Here is a 25,595-nt window from a genome sequence, read left to right as displayed (position 1 = left end):
ATAATGAACGTGTGGCTAATGTTAACCTGCTGTTAAATGTGCATACCTGCTAAGTTCTGAGATGCACGACTCGAGTGGCAGCTGGTAAACTGCACTACACATCAGCGATGAACCAAGTTCTCCTATGGTAAAAAATATACCATTACTCTCTATCACCAATACAATATGCAACCAAACCATTAAGTACATATAGCTAAGAAATAAAAAAGATGAACATACCCTTTGTGTGTGTTCTCTGTTTAAAAAGACGACCACAGTATCCTGGAAACCCGTTATCCAATGTTTCAACCAAACATCGTGGAAGGATACCATACAGGAATAAATAAGTGCTGTTGTGCTAAGGCTAACAAGATCCAGCGAAGGAATTGTGGGAAATGTAGTTTTAGTATGTGTTCAGAAAACGTGACTTTAAATCCAATTCCCTCAACAAAAGCCTTGTCAATGCAAACCATATACTGACCAGTACCAAATTCTACCACTATCTTGTACCTAAACTCTGTAAACTAGGTACTAGCTATCCAACCGCGTGTAACGAGTTTACGGGATGTATAATGCTCACGTACGTGAAATTCACACTGAAAAAAGTGAAAGAGCAAAAGAAGTTCTACAGCACCAAAATGTTAATAGTCGCTGTAAATGGTCTTATCAAATATAGTGATATCTCTCATGAATAGATTGAAATCACTGCGTGCCATAAAGATGGAAAAAATAGGGAAAAAATAGAAAAATATGTGCGCCCTGATATGTTTAAAGTCCCCGTCTTAATAATGTCCAAGCAGATGGTATATATGCAAGGTATATGACTAAGGGTTATGTTGACCAGTTCCAACTACTAACGTCAATCAGACCATCTACACTTCCAGGTCAGGCACTTGATGTGCATAGGTCTCAACTGGACCTTCAGAGAACACTTGGGTATTTTTAGCAATTTTTGGTCTTTTCTTTTGAATTGCACTACAAAGCCTTGTTGCATTTGTTTTAATGGGGCATTTTTACATCTGCCTGCTTTTTGAACCCCTTCAACATGTTCTCAATGTCCATTATTTTTCCACTTAAACTCAGTGTTAAAATTATATTCATTAGTTCTATAACTGTATTGTTGTATGTGTTATTGTTGTTTTGTATTCGTGCTCCACAGGCTAAGCTACCAAAAGTCAGCCAATTTTTTTTTTCATTATTTGCAACACCATCAGTTAAATACATACACAAAGATAAATACATAGAAACATGAGGCAATGCAACCAAGAATGAATAAGTTATAAAGGGAGACTTAACATTTTATATCTCACTGTACCAAAACTGCAATTAATATCTTTCAATATCCACGGAGTTGCCAACAGTTTACGCTGATTGTCAATCAACATTGCTATCATTTTTCTAGTTGTAAATGTTCTACTATTTCTGCCCTCCATCCCTTCCTTTCATAAATTCCCTTTTCAAGATTAAAAATAGATAAAATCCGGAGAAGCCATTGTTGAACAGTGGGTGAGCCAGGTCCAACAAAGCAGAGGAAATACAGATTCTTACCCACTGTCATAGCCAGGAAAACAAAGTATTGATGTGCCCCTGGCATTCTTCATTACTACCCCCCAGCAACATTAGCTCAGCTGGGAGTATTACTTTGATCTTCAAGGAATGAGCTAGAAAAGTTATATATCCTTCTTTAGGGTTTCTAAGATTGGACAGGTAGAAAACATGTGAATAATATCAGCTTCTGTACTACGGCATCGAGGCAGAGGACCCCTGCTCAGCACCAAGCAACTCCCCCCCTTTCATTGAGCAATATTGGCCGGTGTATAAAGAAGAGAAAAGATTGTTCTATAGCGCCTGTAGCCCAAACAAACACAAAATGGAATGACCACGTTGTATCGAGTCTAGGAACCCGACTTTATCTTTACCTAGTTTTTGTTTCCATTTCACACAACGCATCTCTTAAATATCATCAGGCATCAGCTGGCTCATCCCTCCATATATTTGACTAATGGTGCATCCCTCGTGATCCCTAATAGCCTCCATTATAGGGTCTTGACTAAATGCTCTTAGCCTCCTTTTCTTTTTGAGTAGAAAACTCAGCACCTGCAAATATTTAAAGAAGTCTTTCCGATCAACCCTAAAAGACATCTGCACTTTCTCAATGGCATTATTTCACTTGCTTCAAGGAGATCGCCAATCTTCCCCACGCCAAGGTCCTCCCAGCGTGATATTACACCATCATGGAATATTTACGGAAATGCTGGGTTCCTAAAAAGCGGAGTATAGAAATGAATCCTCCCTAACCCTAGTTTCTTCCTTACGGTCATCCATAAACGGGATGCTGCCCAGAGGGTTTTGAATCTAACCTTCTTGTAATAGCTGGGTTAATTATATTTCAAAAGACAATTAGGAACCTTATTTCCTAGTAGTAATTTATATATACATCAGGGAAACCATCGATGCTCCATTGATCCATGACCTTCCCCTCGAGTAAACCCTGCATAAACTGAAGTGCTGCATCCCAATAATACATTCTTAAATCCGGGACAGCCCTCCTCCCTCTCTCCCTAGGGAGTGTCATAAATCTCAGGTCCCTCTTGGTCTTCCGATGTGCCCATCTAAATTTGTTAACCATATTTTCCAAACCCTTAAACCAACGCTTTTCAATCTCCATGGGGTATTGCTCTGAAGAAGTAAAGCATTTTGGGGAGAATCATCATTTTAATAATATTACATCGACCCACAATTGAGAAATGAAAATTGCTCATCCTGTCGAAATCTTTCTTCCCTTTCTGAATAACCGGGGTAAGGTTTAGCTCTACAATTTGTTTCAGCTCTGATGTTATATTCACCCCTAAATAGATCGTGGATTGTGTCACCCAGGAATCAAGCAGATGGACCCTGCTATTTAATACAAAGTCTCTGGCCTCTTTCTCAATTTCTTTTAAGGCTGCATGAGGGTCAGGTAAAAATACCGCAAGAGCATCGGCATACTCCAAGATTTTGGTATCAAATCAAATAGGTTGAATTCTCGAGTTAGCATAGATTTTCCGAATCGAGGGGTCTATGTAAAATGCAAATAGGAGAGCAAGGACAGCTCTCCCTAGTCCCCTCTGTGATCCTAATAGGTTCAGTTTGGCCTCCCATCAACCGAAGCTGGCCCATTATCCATATAGCATCAACAAAGTTCTTACCAATCCCTACCCACTCGAGAGAGTCCCACAGATAATCCCAGGAGACCCAATCAAACGCCTTGGTGGCATCGAGCAGTATTAACGCCATAGGTTCTCCGGAGATTGAAGCAGCATGAAATGATGTGACCACTCTGAGAATGTTGTCAGTGGTTCCTCTGCTTTGGATAAAGTTGTGCTGTCTGTGGGAAATCACCTTTCCTATAATAAGGCTTAACCAACCAGCTAACATATTTGAAAAAATCTTAGCTTCACTGTTCATGAGGCGTTATGGGTCTGTAGAACACAGTCTCATTTGGACCATTCCCCTTCTTCAAAACAATAATGATACTAGCCCAAGCCCAAGATTCTGGGGGAGTACCCCCTTCTGAGCCTGACACATTATGTTGATCAGGTCGGCCACCAAAGTTGAATTTTGTTTTATAAAGTTCTAGCGGGATCTGATAGGGACCTGCAGCCTTTCCGGAGGGAAGGTCTTTAAACACCCTTTGTATTTCTTCACTTGAGAATGGATCATCGAGGGATTCTGCATCTTTTTGGGAAGACAGCTCAGCTTGAATAGAGTCTAGATAACCCTTAATATATATCTCTCCTCAGATTTCCTTGCCTCTCCATATAGTTTCTCATGGATTTTTTTTTCCAAACAAATTTATTAATTTACTTTCATGGAATGTATAACAGTCTTTCATATGAGTAGCAAATTAGTCAATTTTTTTTAATTTGAACATTTATAGCTAAAAAATAAACATGGTTTCTGTGTAGGCACATATACTGCTGTTAACCATAGCATTATATAGTCACTTTGGATGGCGTTATTTATGAGTAACCTGCTCACTCCAGTCCCTTTCACCCTTTAAAACTAATAGACACTTGCTAATGTGGTCCGGGTAACCCAATTGTGTCATTTATTTGTAGGATGAAGGAGAAGAGAAGTAGAAAGTGAGGGGGAAAGAGAAGGATATCTGGCCAGTTGTTCAGAGGCAAAGAAACCACTGAGAACCATTCTAAGTATTGTGGCCAGGTGTACTAGGGTGGGCCATAGTGTAAACTCACTCTAATCAGCTGTAATATATGCTTTAAATGATTCCAATAGGTGAACTCATTCTATTGACGTTGTTTTTTTTCTGAGTCCCCTGTATTCCTCCCGCTGTAGTGCTTCTCTTTCTGCTGTGGCTCAATGGATGACTTCCTCACTCCATGCTGCCTCCCTCGGTGCGCTGTATGATTTCCAGCGCTGCGTGAGCAATCTTATGGCCAATATCAGAGGAAGATCTGCAAAGCGTCGCAATACAACTGCTTTTTTTGGGAGCGGGGAAAGGCCCGTAAGGCATGCATCGATAGTGGACCAAGATGAGCGTTCAGACAATTGTGATTGGCCCATAGTACCTTCATTCCAATACCCTTGTATGGAGGGGCATGCCCAAAACATATGAATAAAATCGGTTTTAGGTAGATGACAATGAGGACAGTCTGAGGAAGCAGAAGAGTACATTGCCTGCACCTTATATGGCTTTAAGTAAGCCCTATGCAATATTAATAGCTGCATACATTTAAATCGGAAAATACGAGAGATTCGTTTGGGATATTCTAAACCACTGTCCGTTCCTTGTCCATGAGAGCCCTAGCTATGTCTGTCTCCCAAAAGGTGGGGGGCTCTCTTTGCTCCACTAGCCAATGTCGGCATATAAAGTAGTGTGTTATTGTGGCATGGGTCAAGAACAGTGTGGTAGGTACTGCATGAGTTCGCACAAACCCGGCGTGGGGTATTAGGATTCCGTCTGTGAACAGGGAGCAGACTGTCACAGCTCCAACGTCCTCCCAAGGTGCCAACTTATTGGCCAAAAGAACCCCCCGTGGGGTTGGCAAGCCACAGAGGAGAATATTTGCGGCATATGGGGTGGGCACATTAGCATATTTCAGCGCTAGTTTCCAATAGTGGAGTGCCGGCTGAAGAGGCAAGGGGGCATTCCACAGTTTCTTGGATTCAGCAGGACGAAGGAGTGATTGTAGTGTTCCAAACCATAGCCGTGCAGGTGTATACCCTATTTCAAACAAAATATGGCCTGCTAGTCAATAAGCCAGCCACTGCAATTGTCCGACCATACAATATGCCTTGAAGTCTGGAAAGACTAACTCACACCTAGCCCTAGGCAATTGAAACTTAGCAAGGCCTATCTTATGCCGCCCGACCGCCATATCAAATTTGTCAGCAAAGAGTCTACGTTTTTGAAGATCCGTGCTGGAATCACCACTGGGAGGTTCACAAAGCGATACAGGAACCTAGGCAACATGGCCATCATGGCATCTGCTAGCCGGCACGCCGTGGTCAACGGCAAGTTAGTCCAAAAAATCACCTTTGATTTGAGAGAGTTGATTGTATGGACCAGATTCCCCTCTAATGTATCGTTGGTAGTTCTGTTTATTTGGATTCCTAAGTATTTAAATGTGACTGGTTCCACCTTAAGCAATGCCAGGTAGAACTGTAATAAAGACAGATTGCAATTACTGAAAAGGAGTAGGCTATGGATTTCAAGGCATTCAGGTGTAGACCCGTTATGGACCCGAATTGAGTCAGCAGAGTAGCTATAGGATGTAAGTCTAATTGCAAGGGTTTAAAATATAGTAACATGTTGTTGGCATAAAGAGACACATAGTGGATTCCTGGGCCTATAGATATGCCATTGCCAACATTGTTTGGCGTAAATGTTTGGCAAGGGGCTCCAATGTCAATACAAATAGTAGCGGTGAGAGGGGGCAGCTTTGGCTTATCCCTCGAAAGATATGATATGCAGATGGAACCCGGATGTAGGAACCCGTTTTTGCTCGTGCTGTTAGCCTGGTGTAGGGTAACTTTACCCATCGACAAAAATTGGGAGGTATCCCAAACTTATCAAGCGCTCTAATTAACCTAATGAAGGCGAAGCTACCAAAATTGAGCCAATTTATTTTCTTAATTAAGGTTTAATTTAATTTTCAATACATTTTTTTACGAAACTTGTTTTTCTAAATTGATTATTCTGTTCCATCAGTGTGAGAGCTCTGCCACAGCCCACATTTGTTAATGGTGTAAGAACAATGTAACACATACATTATGGGACTTACATCACTGACTGGTTGTCAGAAGAAACAGCAAATTATCGCATGGTTTCTGAATGGACTGGGGCATATACCTCGATTGCGTCTTCCTTACTGATATTCACACTAATGATGCAAACACTTACAGCCTTGCAAAACCCAGTAAATGCGCGTGTGAGCGAACCTATGTTTAATGACTACTAGGTCACTCCAGCGAGCATGTAGTACACAGCAAATCATACGGGTGAACTCCTGTATTGTTAGGTGTGAGGCCACCCTAGAGATGCATTTCGGCAGCCAATGAGTAATAGGTAGAGAGAATTTATATACTTTCAGGACAACCTTTTTGAGCAAATAGTTGACCTTTCCTGAATGAGTGACACAAGCAGTTCAGAAACCCCACTCTAATGCCACAGGTGGATTGTGCACAAATAAAGAATATAACCAACATGTTTACCCATCTGCGCCCGGCAGTCTTTGTTCAGTATGTCATCTATGACGTGCTAAGAGGGAGGATTGCCTCTTCTTTGTATGAGCTCATGCAAACTAGGAGATAAATACAGCTAACCATGAATACATGAGAGAATGATATTAATGAGTATATTGCAGAGTAAAAATAGTTGTTGCTTGACACACAATGTCTTGCTAAAGGTCACATTTCTGGATTTCCCAGACAGCGTTCACAGCTAGGGTGGCTTCTTAAGCGTCACAGTAGTTTTCCAAAGTGATGCAGACTCTGTGAAGCATGGGAAGCTGTCTTTTGCACCCCAATTTGGAAGCGTGGGACAGAAATAGGAGTCTGGAATATGCGGCTTCCCTGAGGGCAAGCCTAATCAGTGCCTAGTCCACTGTGAGCCAATCAGTGTCTCTAGCGGGGCCGTATGGTCTAGAGAAGGGATATGGGATAGTCATGCACTGGTTGGTAGATGGAGTACCCTCAAGGCGCATGTGAGAGCATGACGTATAAAAAGACACAGAGAGCACCTAGAAGAACCCCCGATATCTGATCTAGGATTGCTCATTACCCCCTCTTGGGTCCTCCTCCTCCCAGTCCTTACTACCTGAGGCAGTCCTGCCTCCACCCAGCCAATCAAAACGCCAGAAATCCAAAGGTCGAAGGTTACATAAGACCCTCCCACCCACCGCCATGCCTTTTTTTTTTTGCTCCGACGGCTGTCGGAACGATGGTGCTCCTGGTTCCTGCCTCTGTTCCTGTTTGCTTCTGGATGGTTTGGCGGTGCCGTGAGTGTTTCTTTTGCATTATTAAATGCTTCTGGTTATGGTCTTTTCACATTTCTCTCGGCGCGGCCGCTCCGGTCCTCCGGTTGGCCACGCTCCTGTTCTGGGGTCAGGATGCTCCCCGTTCATGTGCTGGACTGGGGCGGGGAACCCTCCTGGTGTTCTGGCCCCAGGTCGTTCCGGCGCTGGTGCTTTAGTGCAGCGTCCGGCCCCTGCAGCCATGTTCTTCATATGTGCATGTGGGTGAAGACTGCAGGGCTGCCCTTTTTTGTTTATTTTCTGGTCTCACATACGTGATTGATGTTTGAGGGCAGTGTTTCAGGAGGTTTCTGGGCACTTCCTTTGTTGGTGTGTTGGGAGTTCCCTGTGGGGTTTACTCCTTTGCTCGCCTTGTGTGAGGGGGCTTCCTCTCCGGTGCATCCAAGGAACTATGGCTCGATGGTATGTCTTATGCCTCTGGTGTCACAGGCTCTCGCAAGACAAGGGTTCAAGTCCTGCCAATGCTGTTGAGGTTACTTGAGATGTTTTCATGCTGTACTTTAAGAAAAAGTGCATTCTCTTTGTCCACTCAGCATGATGTCCTGGAGCTGCAGGGGGGTGTTCTTTTGCAGTTTTTCTTTGACTGTTTTGCGCTGTCTGCACTGCTGGTGCATGCGGCTCGACCTTCTTCTACTGTTGGTGGGGTCGTAGACATTTTCCCCTGATAGGGTATGCGTTCAGGGTTTGGTGGTCCATGGTCTGGTAGTGCTGGGTCTTCTCCCTGATTCATTATCTACTGCGCGGTTTATTAAAAGTTTTTTGGCCTGCCATTTCATGCTGTCCTGTTGGCTGTACTGGCTGCGGTGTGGCCTGGCATTGCCATGCGGGGTATTACTCGCTTTTTGGGGTCACGGTTTCGCCTGGCGGTCTTTGTCACCCGGTATCCTCCATTTCTTCTCTTTGCTCCTTCTCCCTCTATATTCGGAGGCAGCTTTCCTGGAGGTCCAGGTAGGGCGGTTGGTGGATTCTGCTCTCGAGAGTGCGTATGTTGCTTCTCCTTTTGGGGTGCGTGCTTGCTCTTTTTCGGCCTATGCTTCGCAGGTTCTTTTCTTGGGGGTCACTCCTTCCAGTCTTGGCCCGGTTGGTTGGGCCTTGTCTTGGGCTTCCGGGACGGCGGGGCTGGTGAGATTCTCTCTGGCCCGCGCCTGGCGCCTTGGTCCTCTGCCTGCCTTTTTTGGATTCAGATTGGTTCCTGCCTCTGCGGCGTTTGTTGCCCCTGGGTATCAGTTGCATGTGTTGTGCCCCGAAGGACTCTCCATGGCCTGGTGGTTGCGTCTCTTCCTCTTTGGGTTGTGTGTTCGCTCCTGGTGTTGGCCTGCTTGTAGGTCCCCTGTCTCCTTTGTTGACATTGTTGCGATTTGGGGGCCTGGCTCTGTTGTTCCTGGCTCATTGATCCGGTCTGATTTCTGAATGGTGGGTCTTGTCGGTCATCGCTTTTGGTTGCCGGTTTCCATTTTGGGGCTGTTCCCCTTTTAGGCTGTTTTCACGGTTGCTTCGGTATTCGTTGGCACTGTGATGCGTTCTGCCATCTTCTTTGGCGTCGGCCTGTTTTTTGTCACTATGCTCTGTGGTGCTGGTTTCGGTGACGAAGTGGGGCCGGGGGTCCTCTTCCTCTCTGTTCCTGGTCCTGGCTCCCGTTGGTCTTTCAGTACGGTTCTGCCTCCCGGGGCTTTGGTCGGGTTGGTGCAGCTGTGTCCCTTTCGGTTGTGCCCCTTGCAGTCTGGCATTCCCCTCTTCCTGGTGGGTGATTTTGGCTTCCCTGGGTTTGGGAGTCGCCTGTTTTTCACGTTCCCATCCATCCGGCTGATCAGAGGTTTGCGGTGGTTGTGTTCCGTTGCCTGTTTTCAGGTGTTTTCTTTCGGCCGCTCTCCTGCTCCTCAGGTTTTTCCACGGCGCTGGCTCCTGTTGTGGGGGGTTGCTGTCCTGGTTCCGGTTTCTGGGGTCGTATTGGGTCTGGCCGTTCCTCGTCTGGTTCCTGTTCGGGGGCTTCAGTTCCTCAGGACCGGTTTGACGCTTTGCAGGGAGCTGTTTTCTCAGTGCTCACTTCGGCGGCTCATATGCAATTATGTTGAGCGTTACTGGGGGGGTTGGCATGGCCCCTGCGCAAGGATGACACGCATTTCGTGAGGCGTTCCATATATCTGGATCTGTTATCTGCCCTGTTGGATCTTCTGCGGGTCCTACTGGGTCACCCTCCTGCCCCGGCTCGGGGTTGGTTGTGGGTCTGGAGGGTGGTGGTTGCCTCCACGGTTGTGGTCTCTTGGGCTCTCCTGCACCTTGTGTCCTTGGTGTTTCTTCTGATGACTCGTTGGGTCGTTTTTCATGCTGGTTACGGGGCTCCGGTTCCTCTTTCCCCTGGTCTGGCGGCTTTGCTCTCCCGGCCTGGTGTGGGGGGTGCTTTTCTGCTTCCCTCTCTCCTCTTGTTGTCCTCGGATGCCTGTCCTTGGGTTGGGGGCCCCGTTGGGGTCCTTGGTGGCCGGCTTGTCTGTTGTTCGGGCTGGCGCTCTGGTGGCACGTTGTTGTTTGGGCCTTCTTGGAGGGTCCCGGTACGTGTCTCTGTTCCTGCTGGCTTCCCTGTTTTGTGTCTGGGCGGCGACTTCTCTGTTGGCTTTCAGAGGGTCTTGAGAAACATCCCTGTTACGGCGGTTGGTTTCTTTGAAGGAATAGTACTCTAATTGTGCCTTCTTTTGGTGGCTTGGGCCACTTCCTCCTGTCCTCTGTTTGGTGCTGTCTGGTGCTCGTTTCGGCGGGACATATCCTTTTATTGGGACAATGCGCGGGTGCTTGAGAACATGCGCTGGTGCTTGGAATGGCCCTGCGCTGGGATGTCTTGCTGATTCGTGTAGCATAGAATTCCCTCTGTCTGTTCCTCTGTTCCAGGTCCTTTTGTCTTTGGTTTGGGACTCTTGGTTCTGTCATGTTTGCTTCCCCTCCTGTTGCTCTTCTCCCCTGGTTTTTGTTCCGGGGTGGTCTGTCCTCGGGGGTTGCTCTCTCGTTTCCTTGGCCTTTGGGTTTTCTGTATGCCTTCCCTCCCGTTTTCTCCTCCCGGGGGTTCTGCGGAGGTTTGGGGGGTGTCGGTGTTGTTGGGTTGGCCTCGCTGTTTTTGGTTTCCGCTCCTGCTGTTGCTAGTGGGAGTCGGATTTGGCCAGCCTCCCTTGCCTCCGTCTCTGCTACTGGGTCCGCAGCTCTCTTTGCCCTATCTTTGGTGCTTGCCTTCCGCTCTTTGGAGCTGTGATGCACTTTGGGGCTCTTTTGTTTCCTGGTGCTCTTCTCTTGGTTGGAATCCGTGCTGGGGTTCCTGTTTCTGTACTGGATTCTCCAGCTTGGGTTTGTTGTTGGGCTTTTTCCCCTTTCACTTTGTCTGCTCGTTGACGGCGGTTTGTGCTTGTCGGCGCCTTGGGGCTTTCTCGGTGGTTGTTGCCCTTTGGTGAGTCGGCTTCTTCAGAGCTTTGTGCTTCGTTGTCCGGGCTCTCCTGTGCTTGATTCTTCTTTAGGCCTTGCCTGCTGTTTTGCATGGTCTGCGGTTGCCCCTTTTGTGTCCTTGTTAGTGGCGGACTTGTTGTGGTTGTCCACTGCGATGGCTTTTTTTTTGCTGGCCTTCACTTCCGCTTGTCGGTTGGGTGAGTTGGGTGCCTTGCTCGTTTTGTTTCCTTCTTTGCGGTTTCTGCTGGTTTGAGTTGTTTTGCGGTTTAATCCGGCTTTTCTGCCTGTTTCTTCGAGTTTCCTTTTGCGGCTAGAGATGTTGCTTCCTGTTTTGCCTGCTGAGGGGGTATCTCCTGTTCCCCTTCTTTGGGTGTTCGCAGGGCCCTTCTGTTTAGCCTCCAATGTTAACTACGCTCTCGGGTTTCTCCTGCCCTGTTTGTCTCCTGTGGGTTCTGAGTCTGCTTCCTGTGCTGAGGCGGCGGGGTCCCTCTCCAGAAGATTTGTGGGGTGGCCATTTGGCGGTCCCGTCACACTTTTGTGCTGCATTCTCGGCTTGATGTTTTTCTTGCCTCTTCTGACGATTTCTGTTGGCGTCTTGTACGCTGCTGTTCGTTGATGCTTTATTGTTTAAAGTTTTGTACTTTTGCATGGATCCCTGGTGTCCAGCATTTTTTCTTCTTGGTTCTCTGCTTGTGAGTTCCACACGTAGTAAGGACTGGGACGGGGAGGACCCATGAGGGGGTAATGTCTTATTACTTACCGGTAATCTTCATTACCCCGATTAGGGTCCTCCCCGTCCCAGTCCTCTTCCCTCCCTCCCTCCCGCTGTGTTTGTGTCTGAGTCTTGTTGATAACAGGCATGGTGGTGGCGGGAGGGGCTTATGAAACCTTCGACCTTTGAATTTCTGGCGTTTTGATTGGCTGGGTGGAGGCAGGACTGCCTCATGTAGTAAGGACTGGGACGGGGAGGACCCTAATCGGGGTAATGAAGATTACCGGTAAGTAATCAGACATTAACCGTGCTCTACTTTAAGTTCTTTCTGAGTACTATTTAACATTAGAATAATATTAAATGTGCTAGTACAAACACACTGGTACCTGAGCTCCTCTCGTACTTCCACTGCTGAATGGCCAGATATAATGAAGATCTCAGTCATATCATCTGTCAGCATATGGCAAGAGTAACCAATATTCATGGCAGTTTCTGATAAGAAAAATGTATTGATTAAATTCAGTTCATTCCAAAGATTTTTTTTACATGTCTTAACGATAAAAACATTACTACATTGAATCGATTTTCGATTTAAAGAATCAATTAAAGGTAACAAATGAGACCTAAAATAATTTTAATTTACATTAACAACAAATCCAGTAGTTCTAGTAATGAAGATATTCTACTCTGCAAAACATGGCAGAACAGGAATCAATTTAGAATTTCGCTTTTAAAGGATAATTTTTAAAGGCTGACAGAACCGTATCTCTATTGTTAAAGGCTTACAGAACCTTATCTCTGTAGGTTAATGTTAATACTGTAAAGTAGAAAAGGTCAACGTTTTGGGAAACCAGCGATAGGTAGTAAACATCATTAAGTACGATACTGGAACAACTATCTGGTAATGTTTACTGGTTCATTACATTTTCATTTGAGTGCATTGCTTTCGACACTGCTTCCTGTTGTTGCCTTACAGATGATTTTCATAAATGGTTGGCAGTGACAAATATGCATCTGTGATCAAAATAGACAGGAGCTGCACACTGGCTGTCATTTAGTTTTCAATGGATTGTGGTCTAGCAAGCTAAGGTGACGAGCTGAATGCTTCCTGGCTCCTCGGCTGAGACCTCAGTATCCACACAAAAAAGCAGGATGCTGGAAGCATCTGCATCCCCCGCCTGGCGTGGAGGAGGTGGGAGCCTGCTGCGCTCGAGCAGCGGGCATAAAGGGGAGGCGCTGAATCATGACTTTAACACGTGGCCAGCAGCAGGTGATGGATGTGGTGGAGGGGGCAGTGCAAGGGCCGCAGAGCAAAAACAGCCAGTCGCCCCTTACGGAGCCCATGAGCTAGCTCACCCTTCCAACCACCGCCTAAAGTACTGTGGCCTTCCCACAGTACTTTAGTACTTTAAGTACTTTGGCACTTGGACCAGCTGAACCCTGACAACTACAGACCCATTACAAATGGACCGTTCCTGGGCAAACTGATAGAAAGAGCAGCGTTCGCCCAGATGTCACAATTCATTGAAGACAATGGCATACTTTCAGACTTCCAAATGGGATTCCGTTCGGGAAGAGGCACTGATTCTGCCCTCCTTGCCATCTGAGATGACCTAAAGAATACAGTTGACCGCAGCGGGGTTGCTGCACTACACCTCTTTGACCTCTCAGTTGCCTTTGACACGGTTGACCATGACACTCTGAAACAAAGACTCTATGAAGCCGCCATAGAGGGACTGCTCTAGACTGGATCGCGTCCTACCTTCGAAACAGAACTAATGTCACCCATACCCACCTTTCTCGTCCAAACCGTACTCCACAAAAGCAGGGGTCCCTCAAGGTTCTATCATCTCGCCCATGCTTTTCAACATCTACATGAAGTCATTACCAGTACTGATCAATAAATTTCACCTTACGTGCTATAATTATGCAGATGACATGCAAATACTCCTTCAACTGGAATGCCCCAGTGGTTAACCTGTTTTTAAACTGTGGTTAATCTATTTTTATGCTTTATAAACATATCGATATTTACTGTGTGTCAATTTGAATTGGCATTCATTGAGGCATATTCCACACAATCGGACAGACTCTCTCCACCTGATCCTCCCACTCAGTAAATTCACCGTGAGGCTGGAAGCTGGCGCATTGCGGGGCAGCGCTCTAGCTTTCCGCTCATGGTAGTTTATTTAAACGGGACCGAGGCGCGGAGTGCATGCGGCTGCCAACTGCCGTAAGGTGCAGGCATATTCTTTTTAAAACTGTGGTTAATCTGTTTTTTATGCTTTTTAACTACATCGACACTTACTGTCTGTGAATTTGAATTAATTGAGGCATACTCCACACGATCAGGGGCAGGTTCTCTTCACATGACTCTCCCACTCAGTAAATTAACCATGAGGCCGGAAGCAGGCGCATTGCGGGGCAGCGCTCTAGCTTTCCTGCTCATGGTGGTTAATTTAAACGGGGCCACGGAGCGGCTGCGCGCGGCGGGAGCACCAAAGGCGCTCCTGAGCCAAGCCCGTCCGCATTTAGACTGTGGCCAGTGCCAGCCATGCTGTCCGTGGCTCTCCCAGTGGATGAATCTGCTCTTACAGGGAACTACTGAAAATGAATATCAGGGATTGTGAGTACACATTCAAATTAGACTGCATGGGGTCTCTCCAACAAACAGACCGCAGCTTCTGGCCATACTCTCTTGTGTCAGGTTCCCTGCAACTCAAACCCGCTCCCTCCAAAAACACCGCCCCCACTGATCAGGCTCGGACCCACTCCCCCCCCATAAGGTCCTGCTTGATTAACTGCAGATCCCTCCCCAGACATGCTGATGAAATTTGGCTTTACATGGAATCCCACTTGTGGGACTTAATGTTCCTCACCGAAACCTGCCTCAGAGAAAGCTCAAGCCTTGATCTCACACTAGCCATCCCGGCTGAATACTGAATATTGGTTGATAGGGGTCAACAGGGTTGGAAAGAAAACCGGGGGGGGGGGGTGTGTGGCTGTGATCTTCCGAGCTGAGAAATTTCACACAGGAAAATCAATAACACGGGGCACCTAGAAACAATGTTCTTCTGCATTAAGATTGCTTTGGGCCTCTCTATGGCCGGCATCTTAGTTTACAGACCCCTAAACTCCCTAGTCTGTCACCTGTCAGAACTATACGTTATAGCAGCTGACCTCAAGCACGCCAGGTTCATGATCTTTGGTGATTTCAACGTCCACATGGATAACGACAATTGCACCAAAGCTAGTCAATTGGCTGAAGCATTTGAAGGCCTCTACCTGACACAGCTTGTAAACGGCCCTATGCACTCAGCAAGTCATACTCTGGACCTTATTTTTACAAATAATCCTGATTTGAAAGTAGTGCCCCCCTTACTGCTCACCTGGTCAGACCACTTTCTAATACCTTTTAGCCCGGAGCTGAACTACCTCATTCCTAGACCACATCAAGTCCTAGAGAAAAGGAGGATGTGACGCAACATCACCAGAAATAGTATGACACCCGCTCTCTCTACAACACCCCTCCAATTGTCAGGTAACCCTGACACAGATTCAGTAAACTTCAACAGCTGGATGTCCAAAGCTTTGGAAATTGTTGCCCCCTTAGATCAGTCACTTCATCCAGGCAGAAAAGCTGCTGTAAAAAAATGGAGTGCTCCAGGAGACTACCCTATGAACCCGCTACGAAGCAGGCATACAGAAAAGCCTTAAAGAATTTTCACAAACTCAAGCACAACACTATGAAAGACTATTTCACCAATAAGATCAGCTCAGCTGGAAACTCAGCGAAAACACTCTTTACAATTGTCCAAGATTTCAATAAGCCTGCGGCCACTGCCAGTACACTTCTATTAACCACTTCTCTTTGTACGGGACTGTCAGAATTTTTCCAAGACAAAATCCAGCTATCTACACAACCTTCACTTCCCCACAGACTACCTCAGAGCTCACTATTTCACCTGACAACAATGATGCCCTGACCACATTCCACCCTCTCTCTCTTGATGCTTCTCTGCAAATACCATTAAATTGCAAATCTGGGTCTCCTGGCAATCCCTGCCCGGCCCTGTTTTTTAAACTCTTTGCACCATTTATCAAAGCCCCATTAAATCAGGTCTGGAATTCCTCCTTTAGCTCAGGAATCTTCCCTGCAGTGTGGAAACAGGCCTACCTCCTGCTGATCCTCAAAAAAATGGATGCTGACCTGGCTGAATTAAAAAAACTTCAGACCCATCTCCCTGCTTCCAGCACAGGCGAAAATTGAACAAATAGTCCAAGAGCAACTCTCCAATGATCTAGAATCTAGGAATCTTTTCCACGACTCCCAAACCGGCTTCAGAGCGGGCTATAGCACGGAATCAGCCCTCCTTGAAGTTTCCGAGCACATCTACAAGAATGTCAAGTAGGACAAAGCAGCTATGCTTGTTCTTCTCAACCTGTCCATGGCCTTCGACACAGTGGCCCACCCTATTCTTTTGGACAGATTAAGAGACTTGGGGATTCTAGGTAGGGCCCTGTCCTGAATCCGGATATTTTTAGAAAACCAGGGGAGAGGTGTGGCGCCACGGCCAGGGTGACTGACTCCGGAATCTGTGGATCATGGTTCGATCCCCAGGGCCGGCGGCGGCTTAGCCCAGCACCATGTGACTCTGGGCAATAGCCTGATTAATCTTCCCGATGGCCCCCAGCGCCTAGAGACCCTAACGGGTGATGGTTCGCGCTTTACAAATGTGGATTACTATTATTACAACAAATCTTCCTCCGCCGTTTCATCTCTGCCGAGAAACCACTGCTGCGTGGGATCCTCCCGGGATCCGCATTGAGTCCTCTTCTTTTTGAAGCCTACCTTTCACTACTAGTGGCTCTGGTGGAATCCTGTGGGGTTCGGGTGGTCTCCTACGTGGATGACACCCAACTGGAGTTCTCCTTCGTGGATCAATCGGAAGCTACTTTTGCTAACTTCAGAATATGCCTGAGCAACATCTCGGCCTGGATGACACTGACTGTCTGAAGCGTAACTTGGATAAAACCATGGAACTCTTCTTCAACCAAAAGACCCCTTTCCCCCGCGCTATGATGGCCACAGGAGATGTATCCTCCCACTGACCCCTTTGACTTGGTGAGAAACCTGGGTTTCAGATTCGACAATGATCTGTGCTGTAAATCTCAAATTAGGCAAGTCTCTTCCTCATGCTTTGGGAAGCTACGTACTATGTGGAAATTCCTCTACTTCCTTCCATTGGAGTGTCGACGGACAGTAGTCCATGCACTTATCACATCACACCTGGACTAGGCTAACAGTCTCTACCTAGGTCTCCCCGCTTATCTCACTCTTAGACACTGCAGATAATTCAGAACGCTGCTGCCAGACTGATCTGCAAGATACCTTTTTGCCACTCGATCACTCCCCAACTGAGAAACCTTCACTGGTTACCTGTGATCAGGCACATTGGATTCATGGATCTTACCCTGGCATTCAGAGCCACCAGGGGACTGGGCCCGGCGTATCGGAGAAACAGACTCCAACATTACCATCACGTCCAGGCCCTGAAACCCAACCATCTGTGTCCCCTCGTCATTCCCCGCTTTTGTAAGGCAAGGACTGACGGCAGAGCCTTCGCGGTTAGAACTGCCAAACTCTGGAATGACCTACCACTCACTATCCGCTTATCAGAGACTGAACTAACTATCTGTCGTGCCCTGAAAACCTGGTTCTTCACAAACACCTAGTCCCTTCCACATCTGTAACCAGCCGACTGCCACAGCTCCGGGACACCTCCATTGGTAGTAGCTGCATGCTCTACAAACTCCTAAATAATAATTAATACACAAGAATACTTCAAAATCAATTAGGTAACCAGCACAAAATACAGTGGTCTCCAGGGGGAGACAAAACCTTATACTAAGAAAGAATGCAAACTGCAAAGGAGAATGGGATTTTCACCAAAAACCCAGAGTAGCCAGGAACATAAGAACCACCCAATATAAGTACCCAGGAACCCCACCGAGGCTGTGTGCAAAGTGGCAACACAGTTGCATGACCAATGGAAGTCAAAGGTAAACTCACAGTTTAAGTTTTTAAGAAGAAGGACCGTTCCCAGAGCACTCAGAAGAAACCTGAAGGTTGGGGAGCCACTCCACCTGTAGATGCCCCAGGAACCAGGTTACCTACAGCAGGCAAGCCGGGTGCATAGGAGTGAAGTGAGGTCGGAACCATCTGTAGACAGCAAAGGGAGACTTTGACGAAGATGCCTCTGGAGATGATGACGAAGGAGTCGGGTGTAATCCAAGGGTGGATTCTGGAAGTGAAGAGCCTGTAAGCAGAGGGGACAGAGTCTATGCCACTCTGAGATGACTAGGAGGCATGGAGAGACAATGCCCACTAAATGTTTGGAGGTTCTGTAGAGTCAACGGTGATCTTGTCGCAGCAGTTGTGAGGACCAGGCGAGGCTGAGGAAGATCAGAAGCTGATCATGAGCTGTCCCACGTTGGATGTCAGTGACTCGGTGGTCTGTGTCTGGCGGGGGTGCCAACAAATCTTGGTAGCCGCAACTGATGTGGAAGACAAAAAAGGAGAAACGTTTGAAGCAGCAAGGTCCAAGGGATACACCAACAGCAGGAGAGTCAGAGCAGCCCCCGAGCAAGGAGAGGAGCCGACTGAAGCAAGTGAAGACCCTTAGGAGAACCCACAGGCCAGAGGCACAGGACTCAAAAGAGGTCCTTGAGCAGCTCACCATAGGTGGAGGCCCACCGTGCAGAGGATGCAGTGAGGAAGCTGATCTTGGAGGGAAGTGTGCTGGAGGCTGGAGCTTCTCGTAGCGCAAAGATCTCTGGAGTACAGCAGCAGTTCCGATGAAGAATACTGGCCTCAAAGTTGCAGAGAGGACAGGTCAGGCCTTTCGGGAGAAGCACCACATGTGTTGCTGAGCCTCAGGAAGTTTGTTTGGCAACAGGACCAGCAGACCGGTCAGCTTCGTTGCGGTGCCTGCAGATGCAGGGGAGTGACAACTTCACTCCAAGGGAGATTTCTTCGGGTGACCTTGATGCCCACAGGTCTGTCGAGGAACAAGGATGAAGCACAGACACAGATGATGAAGAAGACTCAAAGAACAGCCAGACCAGGTGAAGCAGGAGTCTTTCTTGGTGCAATCTCTGTTCCATTCAAAGTCCAAAGAAGTCCAAGTGTCCAGCAAGTTTCAGGGTTTAGTCATGTGCCACAACGAATCTAAGGACCAACCCAAAGGTAAGCCCTTAAGTACCCTAAGGAAAGTGTTGGAACGAATCAGAGGTCCCACCTGTTCTGTCTGGAAGGTGGTCACACCTCCATGTGATAGGAAACCTATTGTTCTACCTTCCCCTGCTCGAGATTGGCCCAGCAACAGGAGGGCAGAATTGTGTCTGTGGTCTGTAGCAGCACAAGCTTGCTGGCAGACCCTGAAAGGCTGTTACAGGGAGCAAAGGGTGGTCCCCTAAGAAGCCCACAGTACATGAGATCATACTTCCAACACTGGAATTGGTGCTGGGATATGATTCCAACATGTTTGATACCAAACATGACTGGGTTTGGTGCAGCCACTAAATAGTTAGACATCTCATAATGACTGATGCCCACTATATGTCAAAAAATAGCTGACCGTACTTACAACGCCTGGAGAATGGACTCTGGCATTTTTAGGGGTATCCTGCTCATGCACAGGCATCCTCATACTCATAACCACGCACCCTGCCCTCAGGATTGAAGAGCCTGCCATAGGAGTGACTTATAGGTTTAAAGTGTAGTGACCTCAGATATAAGGAATCTTATATCTGTCATGAGAGGTGCAAGCACCAACTCACACAGGCTGCAATGGCAGACCTGTAGTCACAGTTTAGGTGGACTCCATAATACATGAGACAGCCTATGGGAGACCCCTGTTGTACCTATACCCTGGGTACCTTAGTACCATATAGTAGGGACTTAAAAGGCACATCAGTAGCCAATTGTGTTGGTAATAAAGTACTGCCATGTCAATTTAGGGGATTAGCAGGATTCCAGCAGACCAGATTAAGAGTTGCGCTATATTAAGAGGTGTGAACCTGCTATTGTTCTCTTGCAGGAGACCCTTACATTGGTATCCCGGTGTTCCTTTGTGGGTCGGTTCATCTAAGATATAGTGTTTCACTCCTATTTTGAATGGGGTTCCCGGGTGGTGGCCCATTTTGTTACACATATCCCTTCCGATGATGGTCACCAAGATCCACAAAGACCCACAGGGGAGATATGTTGGGATTGAGGGTTTTATGACCACTAGACGGTATAATATTGTTTCCTGCTATATTCCTCCTCCCCTCTTCTCTGCCTCCTTAGAGACTGTGGGCCATAACTATTGAGGCCACGTGCAACTCCCTGTTTGCCCGCTCCAAGGCGAACAGGCCTGCAGCGGCCCACTGAAATGATTGTGGCCCATTAAACATAGGGAATGAACGATTGACTGAGAGGCCTCCGATTACACATCAATCTTATTGCTGGACTCTGGTGTTTGTGAGACCAGTGCTCAGACAGCCCTGCTCACCAACTGCTTTCCTTCCTTGATTCAGTTCTAGTGCTGTTGGGTTTGCGGGACACCCCTCTGGAGGGAGATGGAGGGAGGCCCCACTTGGTTAGCCCCCTGGGCTTGTGAGTGACTACCAAAGAGTTTCATTGCCCCATGGGCACCTAAATCCAAAATGGGAAGGATGCTCGTTCTGCCCATGTGGTTATATAACAACAAGGGAACCCTCTAGGTGGTTAAGGACCTGGGGTAGAAATTTTTGTGCGACAACATTGGTCCTTAACGTATCAAGTGAAACAATTCAATGAATTATAGCCAACAATGTGTACTATAAGCAAAAAAAGTGTCCAGCCGGACACGAGATTTAATCAATATCAAGAATAAAAGGATTTTGTGAGCACAAATATACAGTGGGATACACTCCTGTATCCAATATACAACGGAAAAAACAGAAATAACAAACGGAGGGAAAGACACTTTTCAGGCAAGAAAGAGAAAAGAAAGCACGTATTTAAGTAAAATTAAGCAAAGCTGTCCTTGTATAGAAAACACACGATTTGTAACACAGTGGAAAACTAGTGTTTAACTATTTCACATGTCGACGGTGTTTTGATCCTAAACACAAAAATATAAGGATCATCATCAGGACTAGGGAATGGATGCCTGAATATTAATTACAAGCCTGTGGGAAAAAATGCGGGGAGAGAAAAAGGCAAGAAAAGCTTGTTTAAAAGACAAGGGTGATGCAAGAACATACAGCTTTAAACATTACATAGTTTGTCACAAGACCATGCAATTAGTGAGAGGACCTGTTGCATTTCCATGTATTTAATCTAGTGAAGTAGTAAAGAACAAGGGGAGGCCAACCATTATTATACCCGTGATAGAGTCGTGATGACTTGCTACGATGTTATAGCAGTGACTATCTGTGTTTGCAAGTGATCTATAAGGGCGTGAGGCTGGGGGTGTCAGGAGGGGATCCTTACCCAGGAAGCTTGGACTAAGGCAGGGTAAATTAAGGTGAATTAGCCTCTAGTCTGGTGGTAGACTCGCAAACATGGCAAAACCTCTGGTCATGCAGTCGGCTCGAATCGGGTTCAAGGGTGACTCGAGATCCTGGAGGAGAGAGGGAGCCAGTTAAGCCAGTGTGGAGTGGCGTTAAAAAATTGGCGTGACTAGGGTAGTCTGGAGGTGGACTGTTACCAGATCGCAGTCAAATTACCGGTTTGATCGCAGGAAGGCTCGACGTCAGCGTGAGGCTGGCGGGGAAAGGATAAATTAATTAAAATTAAAAAACAAGGTGAGGGAATCGGGGGTGGAGAAGGCCATCTAGTGTGATCGTATAATTACCTTGTGGGAATACTGGCTACTTCGGGATATCCAAGGCGCTCAGCGGGAAAGGTTAGAAAATGGAAGGACGCCATGCTAGAGTGAATAAAGGCACGGGGCGAATTGCAGGAACAGTGTCCCGATCGGTTAGCTTAGGAGAGGGATAATGTCTGGAAAGAAACAATAATGGCATCAGAGGACGGTGGTCAGACAGTCGTGATGCCAATAGAGACGGGCGGGTAGGAAAAGGGGTTCCCTTACCTCGATATCCAGTAGGTGTATGCAGAGGGACTGCCAGGCGTGTTGGCGGCGGCAAGAGCGACATTCGAGAGGCGCGTTGACAGGATAGAAATAGTCGGCGAGGGTGGCGGCCATCTTAGTTGAGGGGAAGTAGATGAATGTGCTAGGAGTGACGATAGGCAAGTGGGGAAACTTACTAACAATAATTGCTAGAAGCAGCAGCCCTATTAGGTGAGGGGAAGTGCAGAATATGCAACAAAACGTGGTGGGGAGACACGACTGGGTGCTTAAAATAATGAAAGAGTGACTGTTTAAAAAGTGACAGATAAATCATTTCTAACATAAATGTTAGCATTTTTGGCACATGTAAATTGCGACATAAGGTATCAGATCGAGAATTAACTAAAGGAGAGAAGTCCAATCCTCGCTCCTGTTGAATCCTGTTCTTATGCTGTCCATAAGAATGATCATTTTTAGTTCTTCTTTGTTCAATAAGAGGGCCATGTCGTGCCACCTGGGGGTAGTTTGAGTGCTTTTAGAACTGTCCATTTAATGTCATTCTCATCATGCCATTCTTTCAAAAAAATGTCAACCAGTGGGGCATTTGCGGTTTTGCAACGCACACGGCTCCGATGTTTTCAAATCCGGATTTTGATTTTTTGTTTCGTCTGGCCAATATTCACTTTTGAACATGGGCATTGGTCTAAATAAATTACATCGCATATATTACAATTCGTGAATGTATGACAGTGGATTTGTACATTGTTGAAAATGAAGGATTTGCCTTCCATCGTATGTTCACATACATTGCACGCGCCGCATTTAGCGTGTCCTACCAAAGGGATAGGATTCCAATGTGCGTCTAGTGTGTGGCGCTGGACTGGATTGGGGAGTGCAGCTCTAACTAAATGGTTTTGGAGATTAGAACTCTTTCGGAAAGCAAAAATGGGGCGCTCTATGTTGAGGGTTCCTGCATTAAGCAGCGGCCAGTATTTAAGTATCGATTTCTTCATGGCGTTAGATACTGGAGAAAAAGTTGTCACGCATGCAATTTTAGAGTTTTTGTTTTTTGGGTTTAGGGCTAAGTAACGCCTCCCTGGGGCAATACCAGGCTCTTTTTAGAGCATTGCGGACCAGTCTTTTGGGACAACCCCTGTTCTTCAGTTTAACTGACAGCATGGGGGCTTCTTTGAAATAGTCTTCTTTGGCAAAGCAATTTCTGCGAATTCTCAAAAATTGAGAATAAGGTAATGAGTCTCTGAGAGCCCTCGGGCGGTTGCTGTTGTAACTAAGCAATGTGTTGCGTTCCGTGGGCTAATGGTACAATTTGGTATGTAGAATACCTTCAAGATGATAAATAGTGAGGTCTAAAAAAGCTATAGATGTTTTGTCAAATGTACTAGTGAATGTGAGTCCAGAGCAATTGTTGTTTAGCCAATGTATGAATTGATGTAGGGTCTCAGGGTCATGCCGCCAAATAAGGAATTTATCATCGATATATCTTCTCCAGATGGTTATAGCGAACGAGAAAGGGTTGGTGGGGGACAATATGATATTGGTTTATATGGAATCCATAAAAAGAATGGCCAGATTGGGGGGAAAAAATAGCCCCCATAGAGGTGCCCTTGGCCTGTTGGTAATATTGATTATTGAAAACAAAAATATGTTTTGTGAGGCATAACTCCAATAATTGGAGAATGAAGATGGAGGGAACTCAGTGTGGTCGTGGTCTGGAGTCAAGTATTTTTTGGATGACAAGCATGGTGCTGGTCTGGGGAATGTTAATATATAACGACTCAACATCTAGAGTACAAAGTAAGTGAGTGTCTTCAATGAAAGGGTATTGTTCAATGAGATTTATCATGGACATACTGTCTCTCACATAGCATTGGGTGGTTGGCGCAAATTCTTTGATAAAGAAGTCCACATAGTGTCCGAGGGGCTCAAGAATTGAGCCACACCCCGAAACTATGGGTCTGCCAGGGGGATGAGAAGTGTTTTTATGAACTTTGGGAAGGGTGTGAAACACCGGCGTTCTGGGAGCTTTGACATTCAGGAATAAAAATTCTTTCTGGTTGATGAATCCTGCTTCTAGGGCATCAGTAGTGACTTTGGAAATAAGACCTTGTAATTCCTTCGTGGGGTTGGTGGGGAGTCTCATATAATGATCTTTGTTAGAGAGCTGCCTTAGAATTTCAGTGGTGTATGTGTCTCTATCCTGGAGGACAATACCACCCCCCTTATCTGCGCTTTTAATGATCAATGATTTAGTAGATTTCAGTGATCTGATCGCTTTTTTCTCCTCAAGGGACAGGTTGTAAGGAATGTATTTTTTGGTTTCCTTTAGTAATGAGAGATCTTTGACGACCATTTTCTCGAAGATGATAACTTCGAGGGGGAATCATTCCGGCCGTAGGAGAAAAAGTGGACGGAGGCCTAAAGGGGGTGTTAGATATAGTCATGGGTGAGGGATTTAGTTGAAAAAAGGCCTGAAGGCGAATCAGTCTGAAAAACCTCAAGATCTCTGTGTGTAGGTCCAAAAAATTGGTGGGTATAGTGGGGACGAAAGACAATCCCTTGCTGAGGAAAGATATTTCAGCCTCTGAAAGAGCGCGCTGGGACAGATTAAAAATAGGGATAGTCTGGGAATGTGACATGCTGTTGGCAGGCTGGTTCAACATTGGTAAAATTAGTGGCGAGTCTGGCGTTCGCCTGGTGGATTGTACCACCGTGCTGGGCGTTTCACCCGGTCCCGTTTGGGGGTGTCTTGTTGGCCTCGGCCTAAAAAATTACTGCCACTCGGGCCTGGGTGCCTGCTGGTTGTACTTGGATTTTCACCAGTGTCAGAATTGTCAGAAGAATCAACTGACGTATCTGAAAAGCCTAGTAGGGTTTTGCGTCGGTTAAAACGTCCCCAGGGTCTGCTGTTCTGAGGGTTAGAATATGTCCTATTACTGTAAAAGTCTTTCTGTAGATAAGGGTAGGTAGTTTCAATGTTATACGATTTGATATCTTTTTTTACTTTGTTAGTCTTCTTATTCTATTCAATTCTGTAGAAATCATCTACCGTCTTTTGAATTTGGTCTAATAGTTTCTTTGCTTCAGGGACTGGGTTTGAGTCTTGGAGTGTTTTCTCAATTTCTGTAATTTCTATCTCTAGGCTAGTGAGGGTCTCTGTAGCGATGTCAATCCCTAACACTAACCAATGCCTGGAGCATGTGGTACCAATGTGACTGAAGTTGTGGATTTATTTAGGATTATCAGTAAAGATACATGGAATGTTACGGACTTGGAGGCCAACAGGAATTATGCCTGCTTTTAAATATTGGGATCAACAACAATTGTACAGAGTTCCCCAGATTAAGTCAACTGAGTGACTAGATCTAACCTCTCTCTCGTTGAGTTTGACAAGAAAAGTGAATGTGATAAACCCTTTGCGGAATTAAGGATACCTCACACAAGTCAACGGTTGGACGACTACTGTCATCCCACCCGATGATCGTACAGTGTCATCATTGGTTTCCTGCTCCTACGGCAGGCTGGCGATGCAATGCCCGTCGGGCAGCACAGGGTGCTGCACTTTGGCGGAGTTCTTTTATTCCTTTGCCAATGGGTGTGTGAGTGTGAGGGGCCTGGAAAAAAGTACAATAGTGAGCGTGAGTGAAGTTTAAAAAAAGTCAGTAGAGTCCATTAGGCGAAGCTTTAATAGTATGGCTCACTGCTTTGTTAAAAGAAAAATTGAGGGGTATTGAGGCGTGACAATTAAGGTGACCAAGCCTCATTCAACCCTCAGTTAAAGTGTGGTCGACATGTTTCTTGCCGCTAAGGCAATTCATC

The 25,595-nt window shown here is 46.3% G+C and overlaps 1 protein-coding gene and 1 non-coding gene across 7 annotated transcripts in view; one reads left to right on the top strand and one right to left on the bottom strand.

Moving 5' to 3' along the window:
* ATP8B4 (ATPase phospholipid transporting 8B4 (putative)) overlaps positions 1-25,595 on the bottom strand; it is a 4,589,528-nt gene that overhangs the window by 1,870,303 nt on the left and 2,693,630 nt on the right. For all 6 annotated transcript variants that reach the window (XR_013609828.1, XR_013609825.1, XR_013609826.1 and 3 more), the window contains one exon: positions 12,039-12,144. Coding sequence is in view for 2 of the 6 variants with exons in the window: in XM_078684774.1 (XP_078540900.1) it covers positions 12,039-12,144 (106 nt within the window). In the remaining 4 variants the exon portion in view is untranslated. The remainder of the gene's footprint in view (positions 1-12,038; positions 12,145-25,595) is intronic.
* On the top strand, positions 9,554-9,660 carry LOC144826717 (U6 spliceosomal RNA). The gene has a single exon (XR_013609910.1). It is a non-coding gene; the product is annotated as a U6 spliceosomal RNA (small nuclear RNA).

This window comes from Lissotriton helveticus, chromosome 3_2 (assembly GCF_964261635.1).
Source record: "Lissotriton helveticus chromosome 3_2, aLisHel1.1, whole genome shotgun sequence".
Taxonomy (NCBI): Eukaryota; Metazoa; Chordata; class Amphibia; order Caudata; family Salamandridae; genus Lissotriton; species Lissotriton helveticus.
The sequence above is the reverse complement of the archived record's forward strand: the minus strand, read 5'-3'. Positions and strand labels throughout refer to the sequence as shown.